Genomic DNA, 24,851 nt, shown 5'->3' on the forward strand with positions numbered 1-24,851 from the left:
TAATTTTACTAATGAAGGCCAAGCACTATGATATAAAAAACTGTGACTTAATAATATTAAAAGCCTAAGGTCATCATCATGAATTAATAAAAAGGGACCTAGGGCAACATTTATCATGCAATCCACTCCAATAATCAAAATCTAATGCTAGTATTCACTTCCATTTCACCCATTCATTTACGCTACTTAGCCTTTTATGCTCACCAAAAGTAGTTAGCATTTTAATTAGCACGGTTGCTAAAGGCGCCAGAGCGTTAAACGCACAGTATCACAAAATATCAAGAAACAAAAAGAAGCAAACATAAAACTGTGGGAGAAAATTACCGGTAGATCAATATCAATAATAACGTCTTTCATAAGGTCGGTAGGAGGATCTTTAATTAACGTTTAACTGTTTAGGCCCGTAAAATGGTGTTTTTCTTTTTCCTAAATAAAAGGAACTGCGTTTGTGACTCCATTACCTGATCCGCGCGTGACGTCACTTCATTTGAGGCACATAGAACTCAACTCGCGCACCCTCCATTTTCTCATTTGTTTTCATTTCATCGAATCATCTTTTTGGTTCGTTCTCTCATCTCCCATCTTCTCCGCATGTTCTCGGAGCACCGGCTCCAACTAACGGAGCCCCGCTTCACATCTTAACCCAAGAAACTTTAATTAAGACAAATAACACACACTCTCTATCTTTTCTTTAATTTTTCTTTTATCAGATCGCGAGAGATATTCACCCAACATGTCCAAACCTTGGGGCAATATCGGAAACTGGGCGGCGGAAGCTGAACGGGCCGAAGCGGAGGAGCGGGAGGCCGCCGCCGCTGCCGCCGCCAACCCGCAGGCCTTCCCAAGCCTCAAGGAGGCCGTTAACGCGAAGCCTAAGAAGAAGAAGATGACGCTATCGGAGTTCGCAGGCTACACTTCCGGTGGCGGTGGTGCGTTGGAGTCCAAACGCTTGACGCAGGACGAGATGCTCAGTCTCCCGACGGGGCCGAAGGAGCGGTCCGCAGACGAAATGCAGTACAACCGGCTCGGCGGCGGGTTCTCATCCTACGGTCGCTCCGGTGGGTCTTCGATGGGTCGCTCCAGGGACCGCGAAGGGAACGGCGAGGGTTCCTGGGGCGGAGGGAGGAGATCGTTCGGCGGATTGGAAGATGAGCGCAGGGGTCCGAGTCCTAGGGTTTCAGATATCGACCAACCTTCCAGGGCTGACGAGGTGGATAACTGGGCTTCGGGGAAGAAATTGCCGTCGTCTTTCGATTCCGGCCGGCAGAATAGATATAGTTCTCTTGGCAGCGGCGGAGGCGGTGGTGGCATTGGTGGCGGAGGCGGAGGTAGTGGATTTGGTGGTAGCTCTAGAGCTGACGAGGTAGATAATTGGACATTTGGAAAGAAGCCTGTTCCCGCCAGATCTTCAACTTTTGGTTCCGGTTTTCGCGATTCTGGCGGGGAGCAAGATCGCTGGACGAGGGGACCACCGCGGGGGGAGCAGTCGGATCGCTGGTCGAGGGGACCAGTGCGCGAGGAGCGGCCGAAGTTGGTGTTGGAACCACCGAGAGGCGATGCTTCTGCCAATGAAGTACCGGTGGTGAAAAGTAATAAGCCGAACCCTTTCGGTGCGGCGAGGCCGAGGGAGGAAGTTTTGGCAGAGAAGGGAGTGGATTGGAAGAAGCTGGAAACAGATTTGGATGCGAAGAAGTCTACTAGTCGGCCTTCGAGTGCACACTCCAGCAGGCCTTCCAGCGCCCAATCCAACCGCTCTGAAAGTGTCGGGCCTGCTGAAGCTGTGGCGAAGCCCAAACCCAAGGTGAATCCTTTTGGGGATGCCAAACCCAGGGAGCTTTTGCTGAGGGAGCGAGGTATTGATTGGCGGAAGGTTGATCTTGATTTGGAGCATCGCGCTGTTGACAGGTTTGTGCTGCATTTCCCTTCTTTATATCTTGTTTCCCAGTGATCTTCATGCTATGATTTTCGTTAGTAATGTTGATTGAGTGTGCATTTCAACACTGGCACTGGTGATGCGGTAATGGTTTCATTTTCTAGAACTGTGGACAGGTTGTTCCATCTTTTGTGCCTTTTCATATTTTATTTATGTTTTTCTGTCTTTTCCATGTTTTCATTCAAAATTGTAGTGTAAGTTTGTAATAGTTGCTAGCCTTTTCAGCTTTTGCTTTATTAGTGATAATGATAAACTTTTTGACAGGCTCTAAGGAATTTAAATTGTCATGTTTAGTGGTATGGAATTATGGATACACAGAAAATTGTTGGGAAGATAGTAGTGTTTCACTTCAGGTGGATTTCTTTTGGTCGAATGAGAGATTAGGGATTAGAGATTTTGGAATATCAAGGATAATCCAGCAACAGCTTTTAGCAGCGTGTGGTTAAAGAACCCTAACTCTTGCATGGAGAAGAATCATAGAAGTCCACGTAAGAGTGTAAATCAGATAGTGGGAGACCTTGAGAAACACAGCTGAAGCGATTAAAAGAGACCTAAAATTTAATAGTTTAAACAATAAACATGATTCATGATATATCAAATTGGCATTAATGAGACAATGTTTGTGTTTTTGTGGTTCCGAAAAATAAATTCAATTTTAAAACACCAAATTGCCATTAATGAAGCAATGTTTGTTTTTTTATTGTTCTGAAAATGACCTTATGTTTAATACTCTTTTTGTCTTGTTTATAAACAATTTGGATCATTATGCTTTATGTGAAAGACTAAGATTTGGGGAAAACAAAGGTCATGTGACTTCTTTTTGGTGGGTTCTGTTATTTTTTGCTTGTTATATTTGTAACAAGCTTTAAGATGTGTAATAACTAGTATGGTTAAGCTTGAAAGAAAATATTGGGATTTAAGGCATTTCTTTGGTCAGAGTATGTTAAGGTCATTCAGTGCTACTGGTAGTGGGGTTGACCTTGTAGCAGCGGTAACACTGCCTAATTATTGGAATAAATATAGAAGTATTGTATTATGTTATTTAATCACCTTTATATATGAGTATTTGGTGCATTGTTAAGTCATCATTCACTCGTTCTTTTTTGCCATAACTCTATAATTCCACAAATTACTAATAATTTTAGTTTTCAATCTTCTATACTGTTCTCACTGTTGGTTATCCATATTGCCATGCATAAAACTGCTGCGAAGTTGGGTATAATGAATTAGATCGTGCTTTATTTGCAACTTATTGATCTATCAAATATACATGTTATGTTACATCCTTGACTTCTTGAGGAACATTTCAGGCCTGAGACAGAGGAAGAAAAATTATTAAAAGAAGAAATTGATTGTTTGAGGAAGGAAGCTGAGAAAGAGTCTACCATGAATTCAAATAAAGAATCTTCAAATGAGACTGATGCAGAACAAAGCAGTACACAGGAAATATTATTGCAGAAAGAGAGGGAGCTTGAACATCTTATACGTGATTTGGATGACAAAGTTCGTTTTGGGCAGAAAGCTGTTGAAAGGCCAGGTTCATCGGCAGGAAGGTCTGTTGTTTATTCTGATAGGCCACATTCTCGATCAAGCTCAATCTCAATTGAGGATTCTAGAGGTGAGTCTGCAGACAGACCTCGATCCCGTGGCACAAGTGATACGTGGGCGGGTCCTAATGATGACCAAAGATCATATCGAGGAAGCAAGGACAGGAGAGGGTTTTTGAGTAGCAGAGACATGAATAGGTGAGAATACACAGCTGCATTGCTCTCTCTCTCTCTCTCTCTCTCTCTCTCTCTCTCTCAAGACACAAGTACACATTTTCAGAATTCAGTCCTGCCACTCCTGTTTGAATTTTGCATATTTTGTCCGTGACTTTCATTATTTATACATATATACCTTGTACATTTTTGCTCTGGGCCCAAGAAGTGCTGATATTTGCCATCTTACAGGTCAAGGTCAAGAGAGAGATGGTGAACAGCAGTTTTGTGTGGATTAAGAGTTATCTTCAACTTTTGATCACCAGAAGCTGATACTATTTTGTCCTTTTACTTGCCTTTCTAATCGTTTTGTTCATTACTCCAGGAGTTGGAGCAACAATCATTGAGTACTGGCACTGAAACTTTTGCCTTGTCTATTGTTACATCTTAAAACGTTGTAAATTTGATTTTGCCCCCCTTCTGGTAATTTTTTGGGTGTCTGGTTGAAGGCAGATAGCCTGTAATTTTATTAGGACTTCATTTTATTGAAGATTATGAAACTTGCTAGTTAACGTGATTTTGTTCTGATATTCCACTTTCTTTTCCCTCTTCTTATATCTTCTTATTTGATGTTTTGATATTACTACACTGGAAGCACATTAACACCCCCCCCCCCTTCTCTCTCTCTCTTCCCCTTTTTTCCCTCCCATTCATTCAGTTTTTGCAAAATTGGTTTGTCCCAACCGGTCTTGACGTCACTTAGTATTTGCGAGAAGTCTTTTTTATTCTACAGCGTGGTACAATCTCCCGCGTCTGGTTCAACCATGGAAGCATGATAATTGCATCTCAATGCCAATAGTACTCGCCACAGCACCGTCTGTCTATACACTAATGAGTTACCATTGTTTATCCGTGAGTTCCTGTACATGGATGTCGTGGTGGTGGTATCACAAATAGGATTTTGAACTTTGAAGTATGATATCTTAAAAGGTGATGACTAATATGAAGATTTAGAAATTGTCTTTCGCTGATGATGCTGATTCTGAAATAGAATTTAGAGAGTGCAACACGTGGTCCGGTGAAATACATCTATACCCACATAATTTCCACCTCAAAAGTTTATCAAACAGGCGTGGACTTCTATCAACCGCCATCTTAAAATTGTTCATGCCAATAGTTGTGTTCTATACCGAGTCTAAGTCCACCAAAAGAATAAACGACTTACGTAAGCCGAAGACATCAAGTCTTAAGGTTCATATTTTGTAAATCAAGAGATCTTGAGAAAGTTACACGAATCAAGGCAATTAAAGGAAAATGTATAAATTCATTAAAATGGTTATTCGTGAAACCGTAGAAATTTGCATTCCATTAACAAACTAATGAAGGCACAAAGCCGTTATCTAGATATTGATCCTTTAAACAGAGCCCCAGACACAAAAAAGGAGGTACACTGTTTATTAATCATTACTAAATAGAAAAGTTCTATGGTGACATGGAAAGTGGTGGATAAAAATGGTCAAGAGTTGACTAGTTTATGGGATGAAGACGGAGGTGATACAATGGTTGCTGCTTTGACTCATGGTTAGTGACTTAGTGTTAATGAGTCTATTAGGCTGGTGTGGAGCACAATAATTTGCAGGAATTTATTGCAAAATAAACTTGTAATTATGTTGCCCAAAAAATATTTTTTACGTTTGGGTTTTGCAAGTAAGTAGACAAACTTTAACAAATTTTAATAAAACATTATGGTTTTTATTTTTCCTAATCTAGTCCAATATAAGTGATTATGGATTTGTAAAACAAAATATATTCTCTATTTACTGAAGTCAGCTATCTTTTGTGTAAAAAAATGATCTATTTAAAAAAAATTATAATTTAATTCTAATAAATAAAAAATTTCAATCTAAAAATACAACAATGATTAATTACTATTTTTAGATCTGTTTAGATTTATCTTAAATGTAATAGTTAGATGTAGATCGAATAAATAATTTTTAAATTTTAATATTTATATTTAGAACCTATTAATTTAAATAAAATAGCGTATAATTTTAAATTATAAATTAACGTATCTAAATTATATTAGATAATTTATTAATAATTTTAAGAATAATTATGAATAATTCACTTAAATGTGATTAAAGAAATAATTATATAATTATCTATTGTAAAAGAATGATATTATCACAAAATAAAATAAAAATTTGTTTTGGAGTTAAAAATAAAATTTATTTAATTTAAACATTAACAAAATTTGATATGTATCATAGTCTTTTTTTATCTACTAATTATTATACAAATATTATAGTAAAAAAAAAATTTAGTATTGCATAATACTACACATTTAAAATTTTTTTGTTAAACAGATTAGTCTAACTTAACAAAAATTATTTATAACTAGTATTATTCCAAATTTTATTGTTTAACTTAGTTAAATTTGATTTATAAAAAGACTTAGATGTACAGGGTTAGGGGTGTTCAAATCCAAACCGATCCAAATTAAACCGCTCATCCAATCCGATCCAAACCGAAAACCGATTAAAACCGCACTAATTCGGATTTGATTGGATTCTATTTTTTGCAAACCGCTGGATTGGATCGGATTTCGGATCTACTTTTCATAACCGATCCAATCCAATCTAAACTGCATAATGTGCTATAATATTATTATTTTATTATTATATTTACAATTATACTTATAACATGTTCAATTTGTTATACATTTTTCTATTATTCATGTATTATTATTATTTAATAAATATTTTATGTTGAAAATGTTATTTATTTATTTATTTTAACTAACCTATAATTTTATTTCTATTGTTATGTTATCGTTAGTTTTTTAAAATATTGTTAAGACTTGTTATGCCATTGTTGATTATTTAAAATTTGATGTTGAAACTTGTTATATGTATTTAATTTTTTATTTAAAAAACCGCAAATCCAAACCGATCCAAACCGCTTGTAATCGGATCGGATCAGATCGGATTTCCAAAAAAATTTCATCCAATCTAAACCGCATCGCACATAAATTAAGCATTCGGATCGGATGACTTTTTCCCTTAAAACCGAACCAAACCGCACCGCGAACACCCCTATACAGGGTTATTCAATTCTTAAACCCGTATTTTAGCCGATTTTTTTTTTTTAAATTAAATTTCAGTTTTTGTCTCCACCATTTATTGCGTTTTTTTGTCAGGGTCTAGGCCCACAGACAAGCCCAAATCGCAGGAGCCGGATCGCTAACCCTAAGACCCGACCCGGCGAACGAAGAACGCTGAACGCCTCCATCTCCACTATGCGACCGAGCCTCTCGCCGGTTTCAATCCACCTGCTGCCTTCCGCTGTCTGCTTCCTCACCGTCGCCGATCTTCCCGCCGTCGCCTGCATCGACGCCTTCTCCTAGATCTTCACCGGCGATGCCTCTGTTCCGCCTGAATCACCCACTCGATCTCGACTTGCTGGGAGCGTCAAGACAGAAGCTCGACGCCTTCTCCTTCGAGGTTCATCAGCGATTTTGGAGTCCGATTGTTGCTCTCTATTTTGTCAACGACGCTAAACAATCTCCACCATTTGTTGTAAATCTCATAGTTGTCCCATCTACTCCGATCCGGTTGAGTCCTCCTCATCCTGTGAATCACTAGTCCACCCATCAAATTCAGAGGAGTTATCCCCGTCACTATCCAGTCCTGAAGAAGACATCTTCTGAGAAAAACGGAACAACAGAAGGGCTAAAAAGGGATATATCACTAACACTTTCAATCTGACCACGCACTAGCTAAAAATGACTGATTTACCCAACTTCTTAATTAGTTTGGTTTAGCAATGGAAAAAAATTTACCATACCCCAAACAAAATTTCCCGTCATTCGCTGGGAGTGGCTACTGCGCCTTGGCCATCTTTAGCCACGAGTCGCATACCTTCACCACAGACGTCACCAAATAGATATCCCTCTGCTCATTTAGGTATTGGAGTGTTTGTGCAAGTACCAACTCCAGTTCGTACACTAGGAAATGACGAGGCCAAGTTACCTAATTGGTATGTTTACTAAACTTACGAACAAGTTGGTGCAGAGCTGTTACCGCTTTTTTGAAAAAATTATCTTGTAAAATACTAAAAAGAAAAAGAATGTTTTGAATTATTTGTTTAAGAAAGAAAATCAATTTTTCACTGAAAGGGGAATTGTGTTTCCCAGGGTTATAGAACAAAATTCTTAACGACTTAATTCTCCCTGATGCCCTGAGTCGTAGCTATACAGCCACTTACTGGAAGATCAGTTGCATTAATCCATTTTCTAACTTGTTGCCAAGAGCCCAAGATGAAAGATCCAATTCATATGGTGCCAACTGTTTTTTATATTAAAAAAAAAAAAAAAGAGCAGATGATAAATAAATGTTCCAATGACCGTCGGGAATATGTTTTAATGATCAAACATGTGAAGACAATCAAGGGTATGGACCTCTGTGTGTGTGTTTTTGTTTGACTAAATAATTGATGAAGTCAACACAGCCCAGTGTGTGAATAATTGTAGTTTTTACATTTGAAATTGGAGCTCACCGTTATGATATGGATCCAGTGGGAGAGAAGAAATGGGGAGATATTTTGTCATGGATTGCAATATCAACGACGCTCGTTATTGCAGTTGTGGATGGTAGAGAGTGCAGTTTTCCGGCCATATTCAACTTAGGGGACTCCAATTCAGACACGGGTGGCCTCACAGCAGCTTTTGGGCCTGCTCCGCCCCCCAATGGAATCACTTTTTTCCACTCCCCTGCCGGACGCTTCTCCGACGGTCGCCTCATCATTGATTTCATAGGTAACTACCATTCTCATTAATTACACTAATCAGTGATGTTTTCTTTTCTTTTTCCTTTTTTCTCTTATTTGTGTTGCCTCTGTGAAATAATAAGAGGATATGGATGTTTTACTAGATTACAGTTGTCTGATCTAGATCTGACAATCTTATCTTTTGTTTGTTTATGTACGACCATGTTAATCAGAATCTGTGCTGTTTTATTCCATATTTCTCCAGCTCAAAGCTTTGATTTGCCTTATCTGAGTGCTTACCTGGACTCTGTCGGCTCAAACTTCACTCACGGAGTGAATTTCGCAACCGCCGGATCCACTGTCAGACATCAGAATACCACGTTGTTTCAGAGTGGATATAGCCCCATCTCCCTTGATGTTCAGTCTGTGCAGCTCTCTGATTTCAAAGCAAGATCCAAACTGGCTCGCAAGCGAGGTGATTTGCAAACATTAAAGTGGTTAGTTTATTAAGGGAACCATGTATTGTAATCTGACTCATGTTATGCAATAAATATAGGAAGCGTGTTTAGGGAATTGTTGCCCAAGGAGGAGTACTTTTCTGAGGCTTTATACACCTTTGACATTGGCCAAAATGATATCACTGCTGGCTACAAGCTAAATATGACCTCAGAGCAAGTGAAGGCATATGTACCTGATGTTTTGACCCAGTTCTCCAATGTCATAAGGAATGTGTATGAGGAAGGTGGAAGGTCGTTTTGGATCCACAACACAGGCCCACTCGGATGCCTACCTTACATGCTCGATCGCTATCCAATGAGTTCAGATCAAATAGACAAATCTGGATGCGCCAAACCCTTCAACCAGGTTGCACAGTATTTTAACCGCAAATTGAAAGACACGGTTATGCAGCTGAGGAAGCAGCTGCCCGAGGCAGCAATCACCTATGTTGACGTGTACAGAGTGAAGTACAGTCTCATAAGCAATGCCCAAAAATACGGTTTCAAGGATGGGGTGATAGCATGCTGTGGGCAGGGAGGGAAGTACAACTACAATAACGCTGCAAGATGTGGCGCCACCAAGGTCGAGAATGGAAAGAAGGTGCTGATCGCCAAGTCCTGCAAAGATCCAAGTGTCAGAATTATTTGGGATGGGATCCATTACACTGAAGCTGCCAATTACTGGATCTTCCAACAAATTGCCAATGGATCCTTTTCAGATCCACCCCTGCCTTTAAATATGGCTTGTGAATTTTGATCTTATTATTGTGTACTAATCATTACCATGGACGTAGCTTTCATGGGATGATATGATATGTTAAAAGGAGAAACTTCGATAAGAATTGGCAAGTGCTGACAAACCGTACCAAATTGTAACTTTTGTGGCCACAAGTGGCTCATAAATGAAGTTTATTTTGCTTGCTTATCTAGAACCATAAATAATATCAAGTGTTGTGTGGTTATAACAATCAGCAACGGAAACTGCATCTGCAAAACACAAAAAAGCTTAGGAGAAGTAGCAAGGAGCACCCTAATCAAAATCCAAATGCCAGTCTCTGCCATAGCCACATCTTCTTTAACTACCACGCTATCCTCCCTCTGTAACTGTAACTGCAATAACAGTAACAGTAACCGTAGCCGATTATTTCGCAATTCTGTGTTCTTTCCTTCCTCCACTTCCCTCGCTAAACCCTCCTGCTGCTTCCTCCATACCACTCTTAATCCCAACACCACTAACCCTAATTCCGACTCCGACAACTCTCTCCGCCACCTCCTCCGCCATGACGTCCACGACTCCCATGACTCCCCCGCCACCGTTGCTTCCGCCGCCGCCATCTCCGCCGCTATCCGCAAGGCTTCCACCTCGCCCGTTGAGTTCGCTCAGCGACTCGACAAGGACAACCGAAGCGGACTCCTCCTCCCCAGCCCCGACTTCCAGAGGCTCTGCCTTCAGCAGCTCCACCTCTTCCGCAGGATCGTCCCCGAAGCTGTTCTCTCGGTTCGTTCTCCCATTTGCTATATTCACTTTCGGATTCAATGTTGGAAGAGATTGCTGAATGATAATGCGTTTGTTTAGGTTTATGTAAGGCCAGCTGGAAGTTATGTGATGGATCAGTTGGAGCTACGGAGGGTTGCTCTCTACCCTGGAGATCCTCAGCCTGAGGAAGACGGCGCCGTTGTCATTCTTGTTGGTCATTTCAACATCCCTGCCGGCTTGCGCGCCACCGAGGCTGCACTTTCCAACTTGCAGGTTTCTTGCCTTATACTCATTATCATTCACTCTGCTTCTATTCATTATTATTATTAGGGTGCTCTTCATTGTTGTATGTGCGTGAATGTTATTTAATTGTAGGTTAAATTTGTTCCGGAATGTAATGCTGTGGTTCTTCCCATGGTGAAACATCCGTTTGTTGTTGGTTTCTTGGTTGCCGAGCTTCCTGTGTTGGAGGTGGAAAGGAGTGATCAGCCTCAGAGTGGTGCTCGCGATAGCCGAATGTCTGTTGAGGAAGCTTATTCTTTGCCTCCTTTTTTGGATATAGACAAGAAGTCGTGGGAAATTCAAACTCTTCGAGTCCAGGATGAGCCGGTTGGTATGTACAACTTCACTCCCGAACAACGATCGAATGCCATCAACATTTCACAATCTCTGGCCATGGCGTATGTAATGGATCAGGTTTGCATACTGTATCTTGCTCTTTTGAACATGACTCTAGCTCATTACTATTTGAATATGAAATGCTAGGATGTTCTTAAATTGCTTGTACACTGCTGGAGTTACCTTATTCCAATTCGCTAAACATATGCTACTTGAAAATACGATTTTTTAATTAAGTTTAAAATCGTTCATCAATTACTTTATTGAGTGAGACTGACTCTTAGCGTTAGGCATGCAGTGTAACTGCCTCTGATTGATTTCTGCATTACTGTACAACTTTTTGTTCCTTTTACAGAAAGCAATGTTACTTCAGCAATCAACATGGCAAAATAATGTTAGGATGGGTGACCTGGTCGAGCAAGTATGAGTTATTATTGATTGTTACTTTATCATTATTTTCTTCCTATTTTGGCCTGTACTAACATTTCTTCCACTAAATTTCTAAACAGATTCGTGGTCCTCTATTGAGCATTCAAACCTTAAGTAAAATCCTGTCTACTCAAACAAAGAAAAGTCAGGTTTGTACTTTCTCTAATTATAGTTGATGGAAACGTTACACGTCCTATCTAAGCATGGTTATAGGATGCCAATAGTATGCTGAAATCTGTTCTATGAAAGAAAACTATCTTTTAAATCAGTAATTTGGCAGATTTCATATGACATTGTTGAGGATATCCTGGTGCAAGGTGATCGACTAAGAGATGTTTTGGAGCAACTCCAAGAAGCTGTCTATTTGACAAAGGTACTTCTCTCTGTAATTTCTATATGCTGATAACCTGTTAATTTAGCTTGGGATATCTTCAAACTTGACAATTTTACTGTCTCTTCCTCTATCTTTTATCAAAGCCTTATGCTTTCTTGTATTATTTCTCACAACAAAGGATCCAAGACTGGTTAAACATAATTTAATGCTCAATTGATCTACAAGAACACGAGCCTTCCCCTAGATTGAGATTTTGACTTAGAGTTTGATCATGTATGCCCTTTAAAATGATTCTTTCCTTATTTGGAATTTCTTTATATGTATATATTGTGCTGAATGAAGATTTTTGTCCAATTTGCAGGCTAATATAGTTCGATACAATGAAGAAGCAATCAAGAAAATGAATGGTTCAACTCACATACTTGCTGAGTCGTCAAAATCTCAATTATTAAATAGTTTTCCAAGGGATGGGTCTACAAATAAAATGAATAATGAGTCGCATTCTTTAGCTACTGCCCATGATATAGAGATGCCCCTTCCACCTTTGGCTCTAGCTCCATTACAACCAGGAATCAGGTAGGTTTAGTTGGTTGATTATTAATTTAATAATGCACGTGGTTCTTCACTTCTTTTGATGATGTTATGTTCTCTTCCTGTGTATAATTTTTTCTTTTTGGTCCATTTGGTGTATATCCCCTTCAAGATGGAAATAAAACCCATCAATAATATCTTGTATATTTAATTTAACTTCCTTATTTCTTTTGGTATTCTGTTTTTGGCCTTTAGATATTTATTTCTCTCCTTTTTACAATTGGTTTCTGTTTTTCTTTTGCTTACGGTTTTCTGTTATGTCAGGAAGACCATGCAGTGTTTCTGAAGTATTGGCAGACCTGGTTGATGCTGTGAAACCTCTAGCCCAGAATCAAAAACGTGTAGTAGAACTAAATGAGCTCTCATCACATTTGCTAGCTGCTGTAGAAGAACCTGCTTTACGCCAGGCTTTCAGCAATCTTATCGAAGGTGCTTTATTACGCACACATGTCGGGGGAAAGGTTGAAATCGTGTCTACTGCTGCACCGGCAGGAGGTGCCCTTGTATTCATTGATGATGATGGGCCTGATATGCACTACATGGTAAACTACTGAATCTCTTCATTTTGAGTCCATTTATACTGGCTTCTAGTTCTATTCAAACATTTCTTGTTGGTTGCGATCTCTTTTCTGTAGACACAAAGGCGCTCACTCACACCGTATGGACAAGAACTCATGGCCGAAGACATGATTGAAGACAACATGACATGGAACTTTGTTGCTGGGCTGAGTGTTGCCCGTGAGATACTAGAGAGCTATGGATGTGTGGTGCGTGTTATATCACCTCGGACCAAAGATGCTCCTCTTGGTGCTGGTGGAACTCGTGTAGAACTCTGGCTTCCCTCTGCAATTGAAAGCTCTGATTTGAGCCTTGCATCCCAAGAGGTATAGCCTCTATCTGAAGTTCCACAGAATGCATTCGAAAAGATTCAGCATCAGGATCATGCTTCACAAAGTGGAATGAATGACAGTAAGAAAATAAGGGGTGGTACATATATATTGATAGTTCTTAAATGAATCAGTGATGTGTATTTGGTCCTGTGTATAGCTCGTAAACATCGTTGTGGTACATAGTTCAGTTCGTTGTGACTTTACTGTTAGCCATGTACACAATAAACAATGTATTGCATAATAGAAAAAAAAAACACTGATTGTGGTTTGAGACCATGCGCCTAACGCTTCAGCATTTGTATCGGATTTAAAGAATAGATGAACTTGTCTGAAGAATGATGAGGAATTTGACAGCAGCCCTCCTGTGTTCAAGAGAAATTAGCTAATAATTAAATGAAATAATGATTTTCCGTGGATATATAAAAGTTTGCTTTTCAATTTTTTAGTACACACATATATATCAGTTCATGTAGGTTATAATATGAAAAATAAATAAATTATTAATTGTGCATTTAATAGCATTTAATATACTAGTTATGGTTAAACTAATTAACATTTTGTTATGGTTATTATTATTATAACTAGTGGATTCATAGTCCAACATCCTCTTTTAATCTTGATCAGACTTTTCCCAGAAAAAAAAAAAAAAACAGAATTCCTTTCTTGATTTTGAATGAGTTGAGTTGAATCTAAACATTTCTTTCCTATTAAGTTTTTTTATATAATTTTTTTTCCAAGTATTTTCCGATTCGAAGTAATTATAGTCATGTTTGAAAGAAGTGTCGGCATTTAAAATATTCGACTTTTCAACCAATTTTCAGTCCATGGTACTCATGGATTAGCCGCCTAATATTAGACAAAGTGACAAACCTCGTTGATTTTAAGCACCTCGCTACCAGGTTTCCCATATTTTCTACAACTTATTTGTCCTAAATAATTAATTTACCAAGTACCATTCATCATGAACAAATTACTATGCTGGTTAAATACTGATGTAATGTTAGAATATGCCGTTAACTAGGATTCCTTTTTCCTTTCTTTTTTGGGTTTCTCCTATTATTATTTATTTCCATATTAATATAACTGCACTTACTTCACTACCATAAGATGAGCCGTAAAAAAGAAGAAAGGGATTAGGAATTGGTTGAGATTGAGAAGTCAGCTAACATTCATTCCCACCTAAATCCCTGCTTTGACAATTACACGAAAAACCACCTCAACCTCATCCTATCTAATCTTTTTTATTTCCATACACTTTTAAATAATATAAAAAATATTTAATAATCTCTTTTACTTAATAAAAAGAAAATCAATTAAACTAAAAATTATCTTCTTACTTCACGAGACTTTTCCATTAAAAATAATACCTGCTGCAACATTAGTAACAGGTAATTTAATTATAAATTCAAATTCAAATTCTTTTGCCTATAAAACAAAAAAAAAGGAACCTTTTCAGAGCATAACTTGATAGTTATATGATTAATTATCATTATTATTTTATACTAGTGACAATTAGAAGAAAGGGATTGTGATCCAGCATCTTAAAACGCAACACAAAATCCCTGATTCATTTTTAAACTGTTTTATGCGTTTGGCAGTGATATATATAAACCCAAACCTGAGAGTGATAGACAAGAAGACACCAATCCCTTCAATTACTTTATTTTTTCTGTGTCCTCAGCTGTAAATTCCCTCTTTAATTCGTTGTCTTTCACGTTCGTTCCTCCATTGTCAGTACCCACAGCTCTTTCTTTTTCTGCTCATACGCAGCAACTAAAACAAGTTAACGTCTTTATTCTGCCAGATCTTGCTTCCTGTGCTTGTAGGGCTCGTTCATTCCCAGGTATAACCACTTCTTTGGATTGATTTTACTGAGATGAACTGTTTGATCCTTGTTTTCGTTGAAGATGCTTCGATATTCAGTTTCTGATTTTTGCTCATTGCAAGAACGGTTTTTTTTTTTTTGCAAAGGTGAAGTATATGCAGGGTCGGTATGGGTGTTGTTTTTTGTGGCCAGAGGTTCTCGAAGGTTCTTTCTACGAGATATTAGGATTGTTATCTGTTATACCTTATAATGATTGAATCTAACTTGACTTTTGCCGTTTTTTTTAGTTGGAAGTGGGAATTTGTTTTTTGTTTCCTAGGTTTATGGGGATTTGAGTTTTTTTTTAATCTTTGTTTAATCTTTAATTTTATTTGAATCTTTCAATGACGATTCCTTTAATTAAGGGAAGTGCCACATGGTTGCGTAAGTTACTGGGTGATTCTGTTCTGGGGAGAAGACGCATGCTTTTAGTTGGTAGTGGTTTATTTGTATCAATAATTTGGGCTGTGGAAGCGGGATATTTTCATAATAGAAGCTTTTAAGGAGATTAAGTTGAGTTGGAATTATGGGGATATATAGAAAAGAAGTTGCCGATGGCTTTAGCTATGTTGAGTTAGGAATTTAGTTAAAATGCTATTCTGGTGGATGGGTGATGATAAAATCTAAGGAGCAGCTACAAAGATTTCCATCAATGGGTGCATGGAATCTCTAGTGAGTAAGAAATTGGCATCTGGATGATCCGAGGTGGATGGTGGGATTGGTTGTGGCTGGATCAAATTCATGTGAGGGTTGAGAAAAAACTTCTCCTTAGAGCCACAAGTAGCAGGAAAGTAAGTTGTTGCAGTGGATGAAGTTGTAACATCCAAGAGGAAACAAGAACCACATGACAGACACTAAGGTAGTGGAGTACAGTTAAGGGAACTTTTGGGAACTTGCAGCATAATAGTAGCAGGGCAGGCCGTGGCATGGCAGTGGCAGTGCAGTGATTACATGTTGTAGTTATGGTTCAGACAGTAATGAGGAAATGAGAAGCTCCTTAATTGATGTTTGATTGATATGATGTGTTGGTTACAAAGCACTAATTCCTATTTCTACTTCTAATCTAGGTCAAGTATTAGTGTAATACAAATATTAGAAGCCCAACCTAGTCAGATTACTAATATTACCACTGTGTTCTAGACTTCTAGTGCACCAAGGTGTCGTAGTTTTCCAACTGGGATATTCAGAGAGTATTGTTTTTGGTCTTTTTCCCACATACTGGTGTATTTTCTCCTTTAGTTCTTTTAAACCATAGTGGGTTGCACTTATTAACACGTTTAGCACTTCCTTGTACATTCTGCAGGGCTTTTTTTGTTTAACACATCTTTGCTTCTTCTTCTGGGGATAAATCCACTTGATAGATGTTCAGTTCTTACAAGCAAACAGTCAGAAAAGCTTGGATATAATGGGGATCACTTCTCGCAGGTCTCTTCTTTGAAGATAACTAACTTTGCTATTTTGTCTTTTTTTTCTTTCCCTTCCTTTTTTTTAAAGGATTTTTTGTATCTAATGTCAAAAATCTATACATGACATTTGCGTACTATTGACTGCAGTTCTACAAATAGAAAACCAAGTGAAGGCATGAGACTCATTGTGACAACTTTTGTTGGAACATTTATTGGCTTCTTTATAGGAGTATCATTTACAGCATTGTCAACTAAGGTGCAGATTGAGTATCTTCGTCTTTTTGAGAAACATTGTATCTGAGTGAATTTTATTGATAATTTGATGTATTACGACTTTTCGGACTAACAATGCTTAACGCTTGCAGTTGAATCTCCCATCAAGCTTGCTCCCCTCCATCGATGTTCCTTTTGCTGAAGAGAACACAGGTGGCAATGTGCGGTCTTTTATGAAGAGTAATCACAATAAATCACAATATCAGTTATTAAATGATACAATGAAGGTACACATCTCACCTTATCAGATTTGGAAAGAATGTTAAAGGTACTGGGTTTGCAATGATCCAAGAAATGCAGTAACCCTTGATTAGAGTTAATTTATGCATGAAAATCCTTATGGTTTTTAGAAGTTTGCCTAAAAGAGTTGTAGCACGTAGGATCCTAGATTAAGTAATCGGAAATGATGTAGCAGAATAATGGATAAAAATGGCAGGTTTTCCTTCAATCTATATCTTCAGACTTCAGTGTGTTTCTTCCTTTTTTTTAATGCTTTTGAGCATGATCATGTATTTTTTTTTTCATATTGGGGGAGAATTGTTTTCCAAGGTTAAATAATCATTGTTGCATATTTTCATTTTCATCTTTCTCTGCAGATTTGGGTTCCATCAAATCCCAGAGGTGCTGAAAGATTACCTCCTTCAATTATCGAGGCTGAGTCAGACTTGTATTTCCGCAGATTGTGGGGTCTGCCCAGTGAGGTGTGTATAAAAGTGAACCAAGCGATACATATTAATTTTTGTTATCATGGAAATAATGTGTAGTAAAGTTCTTTCACCAGATTATTTGCTTGACTTTTATAAGGGAAACTTGCTCTAAAACACCAAATCCAATTTCATATTAACTTATGTGGCTTCCATTTTGCACTTTTCTTCTAGTTCTGTTTTCTTCTTATATTGTTAGGCTAATATTGTCTTCGAATGCTGGGGCCTTTTGTGTTTTCTTGGTGATGGGTTATACAGCGGATCTGATTAAGTTGCCAATTGCAGGATTTAACTTCTAAGCCAAAGTACCTTGTGACCTTCACTGTTGGTTATGATCAGAAATGGAATATTAATGCAGCTGTTAAAAAGGTTATCTCTTGTTTCCTTTCTTCTGTCCTCTCACTGCAGATATTTGTGTAATTTGTCTTTAAACTAGATCTGTCACTTTGAACAGTTTTCAGATGATTTTACGATACTTCTATTTCATTATGATGGTCGAACAACTGAATGGGATGAATTTGAATGGTCAAAGAAAGCTATTCATGTTAGTGCCCGCAAGCAAACCAAATGGTAAGATAAATAACTTAGAACCCATTACTTGTAAGTTTTGGTTTAGTTTTCTTCATTGTGATTTTTAACGTTAATACTGTTTTCCCTCCTAGGTGGTATGCCAAGCGGTTTCTGCATCCTGATATTGTAGCACCATATGATTACATTTTTATATGGGATGAAGACTTGGGCGTTGAGCATTTTAATGCAGAAGAGTGAGTATTATGATTTATCTCTCTCTCTCTCTCTCTCTCACACACACACACACAGTGAGAGTGACTTTTATTTTGATTTACTGATGAAGTTTGATATGCATCTTCAATTTAACCGCAGATACATAAGACTGGTGAAAAAACACGGGTTGGAGATATCACAGCCTGGTTTGGAACCTAATAAAGGGTTGACATGGCAAATGACGAAAAGAAGAGGTGATCGTGAAGTTCACAAGTAATGATGAGAATCCTGTGCCATTTCTTTGGGTGTCTAAGTAAAAAAGATATGAATGTGTCTTAACTGTTTATTTATTTGATTTATATTAGAGAAACAGAGGAGAAACCAGGATGGTGCAGTGATCCTCATCTGCCTCCTTGTGCAGCGTAAGTATTATTGTCGCGCACTCTGCTGTCTGCTCCCTCCAAGCTGTACCTCATTGTTTGATGCGTGCAGGTTTGTTGAGATTATGGCTCCAGTGTTTTCACGGGATGCATGGCGCTGTGTGTGGCATATGATTCAGGTAGGAATGTTCACTCTGTTTCTAAGCTATTCAATATTTGTTTTAAACACTTGATAGCGCATAATTCCAAATCTTTACAATGCAGAATGACTTGGTCCATGGGTGGGGTCTCGATTTTGCCCTTAGAAGATGTGTTGAGGTGAGTCCATCCTCCCATTACTGAAACTCATTGAATAATCTTTTGATATATTACTAATGTACTAAGATCCTGGCCATATGATATATAGCCTGCCCATGAGAAGATTGGAGTTGTTGATTCTCAGTGGATTATACATCAAAGTGTTCCCTCACTAGGGAATCAAGTAAGTGCCTTTCCATGATTCTTGTCATAAAGCTCATCTTAATTCTTCAAATTGCAGCTGTAAGATGCTCATTTGTTTTCTGGTTTGTGTTTGGTTGGTAGGGAGAATCAAAAGATGGGAAAGCACCATGGATGGGGGTATGTCACTCATGTTTCATAAAATGGATGGATTTTGATACTATAACATCAGCCTAGTTAGTTAATGTGTTTTGTTGGTGGCAGGTGAGGGACAGGTGTAAAAAGGAATGGACGATGTTCCAAAGTCGGTTGGCGAATGCAGAAAGCGAATACTTCAAGGCTGTTGGGGTTGATATGTTTAGTAATTCCACCACTCCATAAGCCTAGTGGACACTATAATGTATATCGCCCCCATTCAACTTCGATTATCATCATATCATTCTTATTTTTATTTTAATTTTTGAACACTTCTCATATAATTGGTTTTTAAGTTTTTGGCACTAGATGCTTGGGATCAGAATTTATAGATTATAGTCTAGCTAAGGATGAACCAATTCAATGTAGAGTTCTAATGCTAAAAGCGAGAGGAATACATGAAGGTAAATAATAGTTATGCTTTCGATTAACTCTTATAAAGTTCTTTTCAATATCTGCGCGTGGGGCACTTGGAAATAATATATGCTTAACTTTGGTCGAAATTGAATTGGTCCAAAATCAAACTAATATAATCACAAACGTTGTGGTGGACAATGACGGGCACTACGATAGTTGGAATCGTACGTTAACCACTAATTTCATCAAACCTTTCATTGGAACAATGTGTCGTCAATGTAATATGTTATTTTTAATTGGATTTAATGTAATATCGCCTAAATTTTAGGACTGTATTTGGAAGAGAGACAATAGATTGGGAGATAGAAAATTGAGAGACAAAGATTAAATTAAGTTTTTATATTATGTTTTGTGTAAAAGTTACATGATTAAAATTTACATGACTGTGTTATGTTTCAGTAGCATGTGTAATTGAAGAAAATACATATAGAAATTAAAAAATAAATTTAAAATTAAAAAAATTACATAAAAATATTTTTAAAAAAATATTAATAAAATTTTACTCTGTCTTTCAAAATTTCAATCTCTGTGTTCTTAATTTCTAAAAGTAGTGAAAAGACTAAAATTTTAATTTTAATCTCTAATCTCTAATCACCAAATACAGTACTCAGACTCAGTTTTTAGTTCTAGTTTCAGTCCTAAAAATAAAAAGCTGCTTAATTTTAGAGGAATTTATATATGCCATCCTTTTAGGGTAATAATTCTTCATTGGTACAAAAAAATTGATCTTGGACGATGACGCGGCCGAGTTTGTAGAATTATATAAGTAAACTTTTGGTCAACGATACACTAGATTTGACCAAATTACGGAGACTGGGTTTCCAATGGCACGTTGACTTGATACGTATAATACAAGGTTGCTGCTGCAGCAAAAAGCTTACTTCCATTGTACGATTTCAACAAAGAGAAGATGAATTGTATCTGCACCAAAAAAGAAGGGGTCATTTTTAGGCCACAAGTGGCTTATTAACTAATTTTAACAAATTTGTTGGGTTTTTCATTTACCTGAAAGAAAGTTGACCAGGAATATTTTTGTGTTTTGAATTGTAATGAGGAGAAAGTGTCACGTGGTAGAGATATCATGTGATTAGCATTGCGTATCATTTTTTTGTTAAAAGATAATAACTTGCGGAGGGATATTGGGGGAAGAAGCACAAAGCACATGATCATACTGCTGCTTAGACCGCACTAAAAGTGAACATAGAATTCATCAAACAACAACGTTATTCAATATGCCACTTTGGTTGTGGAATACTACTCAATCAAAGATATAGTAATACTCCCTTTCCATATCTTATACTTCTGTCTTCTTTTCTTTCTTATATGGATGAAAAAGTCAGAAAAACTTTTATATAATGGGGATCATTACTCGCACTCACAGGTCCAATCTTTGGAGTTTGATATATATTCTGATTTTTCAGCAACTCCCTTTCAAGTGACATGTGCATATTGTTTTGCTGCAGTTGTGCCAAGAGAAAACCAAGCGACAGTATGAGGATTATTGTGATCTTTTTCGTTGGAACTGCTCTAGGCTTAATTGTTGGAGTATCATTGCCAACACTGTCAATAACAAAGGTGCTGAATTTCATCATGTTGTTCTTTTTTATGCTTGAGTGAATTCATGTTGACCATTTTGTATTCTTGGACTATTTGTGCAGTTCAATCTTCCATCCATTAATCTCTCGTGCATTCAGCAAAAATTTACAGAAACCATATCATCACAAGACAAGTTCCTAAATGATCCATCCAAGGTATGCATCCTTCATGCATAGAACTTAGAACTTAGAAGTTGCTTTCTCTACAGTGATTTGAAGAGAGTTAAAATGAACTTTTATCAGATTTGGGTTCCAACAAATCCAAGAGGTGCAGAAAGATTAGCTCCTGGGATTGTCAAAGCAGAATCGGATTTCTTTCTGCGCAAATTATGGGGTCTTCCCAGTGAGGTGTGTATCTTGTGCTCACTGTTCAAGGCAGCTATACCCAGAGAATTTAACCATTTTGTTGCCACTTTTAGGATTTCACCTCAAAGCCTAAATACCTTATGACCTTCACTGTTGGGTATGAGCAGAGAATGAATATTGATGCAGCAGTGAAAAAGGTCTTCCCTTCTTTCTTTTCAAGTTAACACTACACAGGCTTGTGTCTTCTATGTGCCCTTGAACTATATATCTATGTTTATTCAACAGCTTTCAGAGAACTTCACAATTGTTCTATTCCATTATGATGGCCGAACAACTGAATGGGATGAGTTTGAATGGTCCAAACGGGCCATTCATATCAGTGTTCACAAACAAACCAAATGGTAAAGTAAAGCTCCTTTGTTATAAGTATAGCCTATGCTGTTAAAGCTGTTTTTCAAGGTAAAATTGGCCTATTGTTTACCCTGCTAGGTGGTATGCGAAGCGATTTCTGCATCCAGATATTGTGGCACCATATGAGTATATTTTCATGTGGGATGAAGACTTAGGTGTTGAACATTTTAATGCAGAGGAGTGAGTCTTATGAAAGTTTTAGTTTTGGTTCTATTAAGGAAGTTTCATATGCTGTCATTCTAATTCCAAAATCCAAATGCAGATACATAAAACTTGTGAGGAAGCATAAGTTGGAGATTTCACAGCCTGGTTTGGAACAAAGTAAAGGAGCGCCATGTTGGAATATGACAAAGAGAAGAGAAGGTCATGAAGTTCACAAGTAAGAACAATGGGGAACTCCTCACGGAATTTCTTGTCCAACAAGTATGTCTTTTGAGTAATTGTTTTCTGTTTCCTTAATTTCTTGTATTAGAGAAGCTCAGGAGAAACCAGGAAAGTGCAAGTATCCTCTTTTGCCTCCTTGTGCAGCGTAAGAGGAACATTTTGAATTTTCAAGTGTTGTTGTCTGTTCCTGTTTCTCTTCCTTTCATTATTATGTGATGCTGTCCATGTATGCATGCAGATTTGTAGAGATCATGGCTCCAGTGTTTTCGCGAGCTGCATGGCGCTGTGTGTGGCATATGATTCAGGTTCAGTGGTTTCCATTGATTAGTTTTGGTATCTTGCTTCCAATAATTAGTTATGAGTGTAACATAGTGAGACTGGGTTTTGCAGAATGAATTTGTGCATGGCTGGGGTCTTGATTTTGCTTTTAGAAAATGTGTTGAGGTAAGTGAATTACCTAATAATAATAATATTACTTCATTTGACATAACATTATACAACCATACTAGGTATACACAAAAAATAAGCTACCAATTCAGTATATATATTATTCCAATACACATTAAAAATGAGTTTAACAACACATACATTTATACACATATTTAGATGCATTTTTGAACATGATAATACTAAAAGGGTGTGTATATGATATGATATATTAGCCTGCACATGAGAAGATTGGAGTTGTTGATGCTCAGTGGATTGTTCACCAAGGTGTTCCCTCATTAGGGAATCAGGTAATAATTTGATCCCATGAATGAATCTACTTCACTTTAATTTACACTCAGTAAACTTGTGTGCTTGATAGGGAGAAGCACAAGCTGGGAAAACTGCATGGCGAGCGGTATGTTTTATATATGATTAATGGTTAACTTAACTGATCAAGAGGCTTAATTAATGATGATGATATTTTTATGGAGTTTGGGCAGGTGAAGGAAAGGTGTGGGATGGAATGGAGGATGTTCCAGGGCCGGTTGACAAATGCAGAGAGGTCATATTACAAATCCAAGGGAATTAATTATACAAATTTGCTCGTTCATAATTAGGGGGATCGTATCAACAATTTTTACATTTAATTGTTATTCTTTCATACATACATCCTTGTGTAGTTGAAACTTGAGATTTCATTACAATCTACAACAACATATTTGGACAGCAGAGTCAATAAGAGCGACTCTGTTAGTTCTGATATGGCTAATCTACATGAGAGGTTTCTCAAATAAAAAGAATAATGATATAATGCACAGTTTCTATTTGACAGTTTCTATTTGATTAGATAAGATTTTTAAGTTACTTCTTTCATGTCGTTAAGGGTTTCTCCAAGAACAGAATACACATATAAGGAAGTCCACAAATTTCATAGGGACTTATATAGTTATATAATCACTTATTGGCTAATTCATGATTTCTAAACAATATTATTCATAACAAACTTGAAACTGCGCAAATTACAGCAAACCATATATACAAGAGAATGAGGGCTTTTATGATGCATTATTATTTAAGTGGAAAAAAAAAGGTCATTATATACTTTATTCTAGCTAAAACATGGGCATGAGCCAATTTGATATACATCTTAAAAATGGAGCATAAAGATTGAGGGATGAGTTTTTTTCACAAAACTTATTCATATACATCCCAAAATCTTGTATCCATTTTTAAGATGGTACACAAAAAAAAGACAATATGCACATAAAGAAACCCTTACTTACAATAATACACAATTATTAATTAAAAGCACCCATTGATATGAGCTTGGCCAGTTCCATTCTCTTGTGCTCATATTGAATGAAGGCATCAGCTTCTTGGTCAACGCTCTCAAAGGAATTACTATCTTCAAACCTGGGACGTTGGTACCTCTCTATGAAGTTGTCCTCATCATTCTTCTTTGGCTCACGAACCCTTCTTGTTGGGTATGCTTCTTCTATGGGATGCTCATAGATGGTGCTGAAACCCTTGTAATGATGGTGCACTGGTTGCTCTACGTTTTCGTTGTAGGGTTCAACGTTCCACGATGAACCATAATGGTTCCTATTATGGTGTTTGTGGTTATGGTGGTATGCCATTCTTGTGTTATCAAGCAATGTTCTTAATTGTGTTTCAGATACGCCTTATTTATAGTTTTATATATGCACGTGACTGATTGTTGATCATTAAAGACATTAATAATGATAATCAAGATTATTCTATAATGCATGGTAGATAAAACTGAATCTAGTTCTTGTATATCTCCCTTTAATATAGAGATTAAAGAGGAGAATTAAGGAAAGGAAAGAAATATCTGAAAGTGATCAAAAGATGGAGAATCCAATACTTTTTTGTCATAATTCAAAGATTCGTAACAAAGCGCAGCCTTTCAATTTCAGTTTAACTTGTAACACTTTAATATATTCAAAGAAAGCAAAGTGCATACATATGGAATTGGATTCGGTAACTGCACTTGTACAAATTGGTGATGATGGGCTATATATAATTGTAATATAATATGGTGAGTAATTCTACAAATTACTCCATCTCTT

The 24,851-nt window shown here is 37.3% G+C and overlaps 4 protein-coding genes, 2 long non-coding RNA genes and 1 pseudogene across 7 annotated transcripts; 5 read left to right on the forward strand and 2 right to left on the reverse strand.

Moving 5' to 3' along the window:
• Nucleotides 1–334: 334 nt before the first annotated feature.
• On the forward strand, nucleotides 335–4,223 carry LOC112734352 (eukaryotic translation initiation factor 4B2). The gene is made up of 3 exons (XM_025783620.3): nucleotides 335–1,905; nucleotides 3,244–3,678; nucleotides 3,886–4,223. The coding sequence occupies exons 1-3, from the start codon at nucleotides 734–736 to the stop codon at nucleotides 3,908–3,910; spliced, it is 1,632 nt and encodes a 543-aa protein (XP_025639405.1). The 5' UTR covers nucleotides 335–733; the 3' UTR covers nucleotides 3,911–4,223.
• Nucleotides 4,224–6,511: 2,288 nt separating this feature from the next.
• Nucleotides 6,512–7,617, reverse strand: LOC140182321 (uncharacterized). Its single transcript, XR_011877970.1, has 2 exons — nucleotides 7,480–7,617; nucleotides 6,512–7,322 (listed from the first exon to the last, which is right to left on the reverse strand). It is a non-coding gene; the product is annotated as an uncharacterized lncRNA (long non-coding RNA).
• LOC112734353 (GDSL esterase/lipase At3g26430) lies at nucleotides 7,319–9,822 on the forward strand. Its single transcript, XM_025783623.3, has 4 exons — nucleotides 7,319–7,671; nucleotides 8,210–8,449; nucleotides 8,666–8,875; nucleotides 8,957–9,822. Exons 1-4 carry the CDS (start codon nucleotides 7,647–7,649, stop codon nucleotides 9,652–9,654), a joined length of 1,173 nt encoding a protein of 390 aa, XP_025639408.1. The 5' UTR covers nucleotides 7,319–7,646; the 3' UTR covers nucleotides 9,655–9,822.
• Nucleotides 7,969–9,226, reverse strand: LOC140182319 (uncharacterized). Its single transcript, XR_011877969.1, has 2 exons — nucleotides 9,092–9,226; nucleotides 7,969–8,859 (listed from the first exon to the last, which is right to left on the reverse strand). It is a non-coding gene; the product is annotated as an uncharacterized lncRNA (long non-coding RNA).
• Nucleotides 9,738–13,592, forward strand: LOC112734351 (chloroplast sensor kinase, chloroplastic-like; annotated as a pseudogene).
• Nucleotides 13,593–14,695: 1,103 nt separating this feature from the next.
• Nucleotides 14,696–19,650, forward strand: LOC112734355 (uncharacterized). The gene is made up of 15 exons (XM_025783625.3): nucleotides 14,696–15,079; nucleotides 16,404–16,525; nucleotides 16,654–16,762; nucleotides 16,872–17,006; nucleotides 17,376–17,480; nucleotides 17,769–17,852; nucleotides 17,938–18,053; nucleotides 18,146–18,247; nucleotides 18,366–18,479; nucleotides 18,572–18,628; nucleotides 18,699–18,765; nucleotides 18,851–18,904; nucleotides 18,993–19,067; nucleotides 19,169–19,204; nucleotides 19,289–19,650. The coding sequence occupies exons 2-15, from the start codon at nucleotides 16,506–16,508 to the stop codon at nucleotides 19,403–19,405; spliced, it is 1,191 nt and encodes a 396-aa protein (XP_025639410.1). The 5' UTR covers nucleotides 14,696–15,079; nucleotides 16,404–16,505; the 3' UTR covers nucleotides 19,406–19,650.
• An 865-nt stretch (nucleotides 19,651–20,515) lies between these two features.
• LOC112734356 (uncharacterized) lies at nucleotides 20,516–24,410 on the forward strand. Of its 2 annotated transcripts, none has more exons than XM_025783626.3 (14): nucleotides 20,516–20,909; nucleotides 21,100–21,211; nucleotides 21,295–21,387; nucleotides 21,475–21,579; nucleotides 21,651–21,734; nucleotides 21,823–21,938; nucleotides 22,027–22,128; nucleotides 22,211–22,327; nucleotides 22,421–22,477; nucleotides 22,571–22,637; nucleotides 22,723–22,776; nucleotides 22,995–23,069; nucleotides 23,141–23,176; nucleotides 23,262–24,410. In XM_025783626.3, the coding sequence occupies exons 1-14, from the start codon at nucleotides 20,869–20,871 to the stop codon at nucleotides 23,376–23,378; spliced, it is 1,176 nt and encodes a 391-aa protein (XP_025639411.1). In that variant the 5' UTR covers nucleotides 20,516–20,868; the 3' UTR covers nucleotides 23,379–24,410. The 2 variants fall into 2 exon arrangements, with proteins under 2 accessions (XP_025639411.1, XP_025639412.1); XM_025783627.3 differs by having other exon boundaries at nucleotides 20,869–21,017.
• Nucleotides 24,411–24,851: the final 441 nt, after the last annotated feature.

Source organism: Arachis hypogaea, chromosome 3 (genome assembly GCF_003086295.3).
Source record: "Arachis hypogaea cultivar Tifrunner chromosome 3, arahy.Tifrunner.gnm2.J5K5, whole genome shotgun sequence".
Taxonomy (NCBI): Eukaryota; Viridiplantae; Streptophyta; class Magnoliopsida; order Fabales; family Fabaceae; genus Arachis; species Arachis hypogaea.

Coding starts and splice junctions, on each gene's coding strand:
- LOC112734353 (XM_025783623.3), top strand. CDS start 7,647: ATGACGAGGCCAAGTTACCTAATTG. Junction 7,672..8,209: donor GAGGCCAAGTTACCTAATTG/GTATGTTTACTA, acceptor ATATGGATCCAG/TGGGAGAGAAGAAATGGGGA. Junction 8,876..8,956: donor CAAACTGGCTCGCAAGCGAG/GTGATTTGCAAA, acceptor CAATAAATATAG/GAAGCGTGTTTAGGGAATTG.
- LOC112734352 (XM_025783620.3), top strand. CDS start 734: ATGTCCAAACCTTGGGGCAATATCGGAAACTGGGCGGCGGAAGCTGAA. Junction 1,906..3,243: donor GAGCATCGCGCTGTTGACAG/GTTTGTGCTGCA, acceptor GGAACATTTCAG/GCCTGAGACAGAGGAAGAAA. Junction 3,679..3,885: donor AGTAGCAGAGACATGAATAG/GTGAGAATACAC, acceptor GCCATCTTACAG/GTCAAGGTCAAGAGAGAGAT.
- LOC112734355 (XM_025783625.3), top strand. CDS start 16,506: ATGGGGATCACTTCTCGCAG. Junction 16,526..16,653: donor ATGGGGATCACTTCTCGCAG/GTCTCTTCTTTG, acceptor TATTGACTGCAG/TTCTACAAATAGAAAACCAA. Junction 18,766..18,850: donor GTGTGTGGCATATGATTCAG/GTAGGAATGTTC, acceptor TTTACAATGCAG/AATGACTTGGTCCATGGGTG.
- LOC112734356 (XM_025783626.3), top strand. CDS start 20,869: ATGCCACTTTGGTTGTGGAATACTACTCAATCAAAGATATA. Junction 22,129..22,210: donor GAACATTTTAATGCAGAGGA/GTGAGTCTTATG, acceptor ATCCAAATGCAG/ATACATAAAACTTGTGAGGA. Junction 22,478..22,570: donor CTTTTGCCTCCTTGTGCAGC/GTAAGAGGAACA, acceptor GTATGCATGCAG/ATTTGTAGAGATCATGGCTC.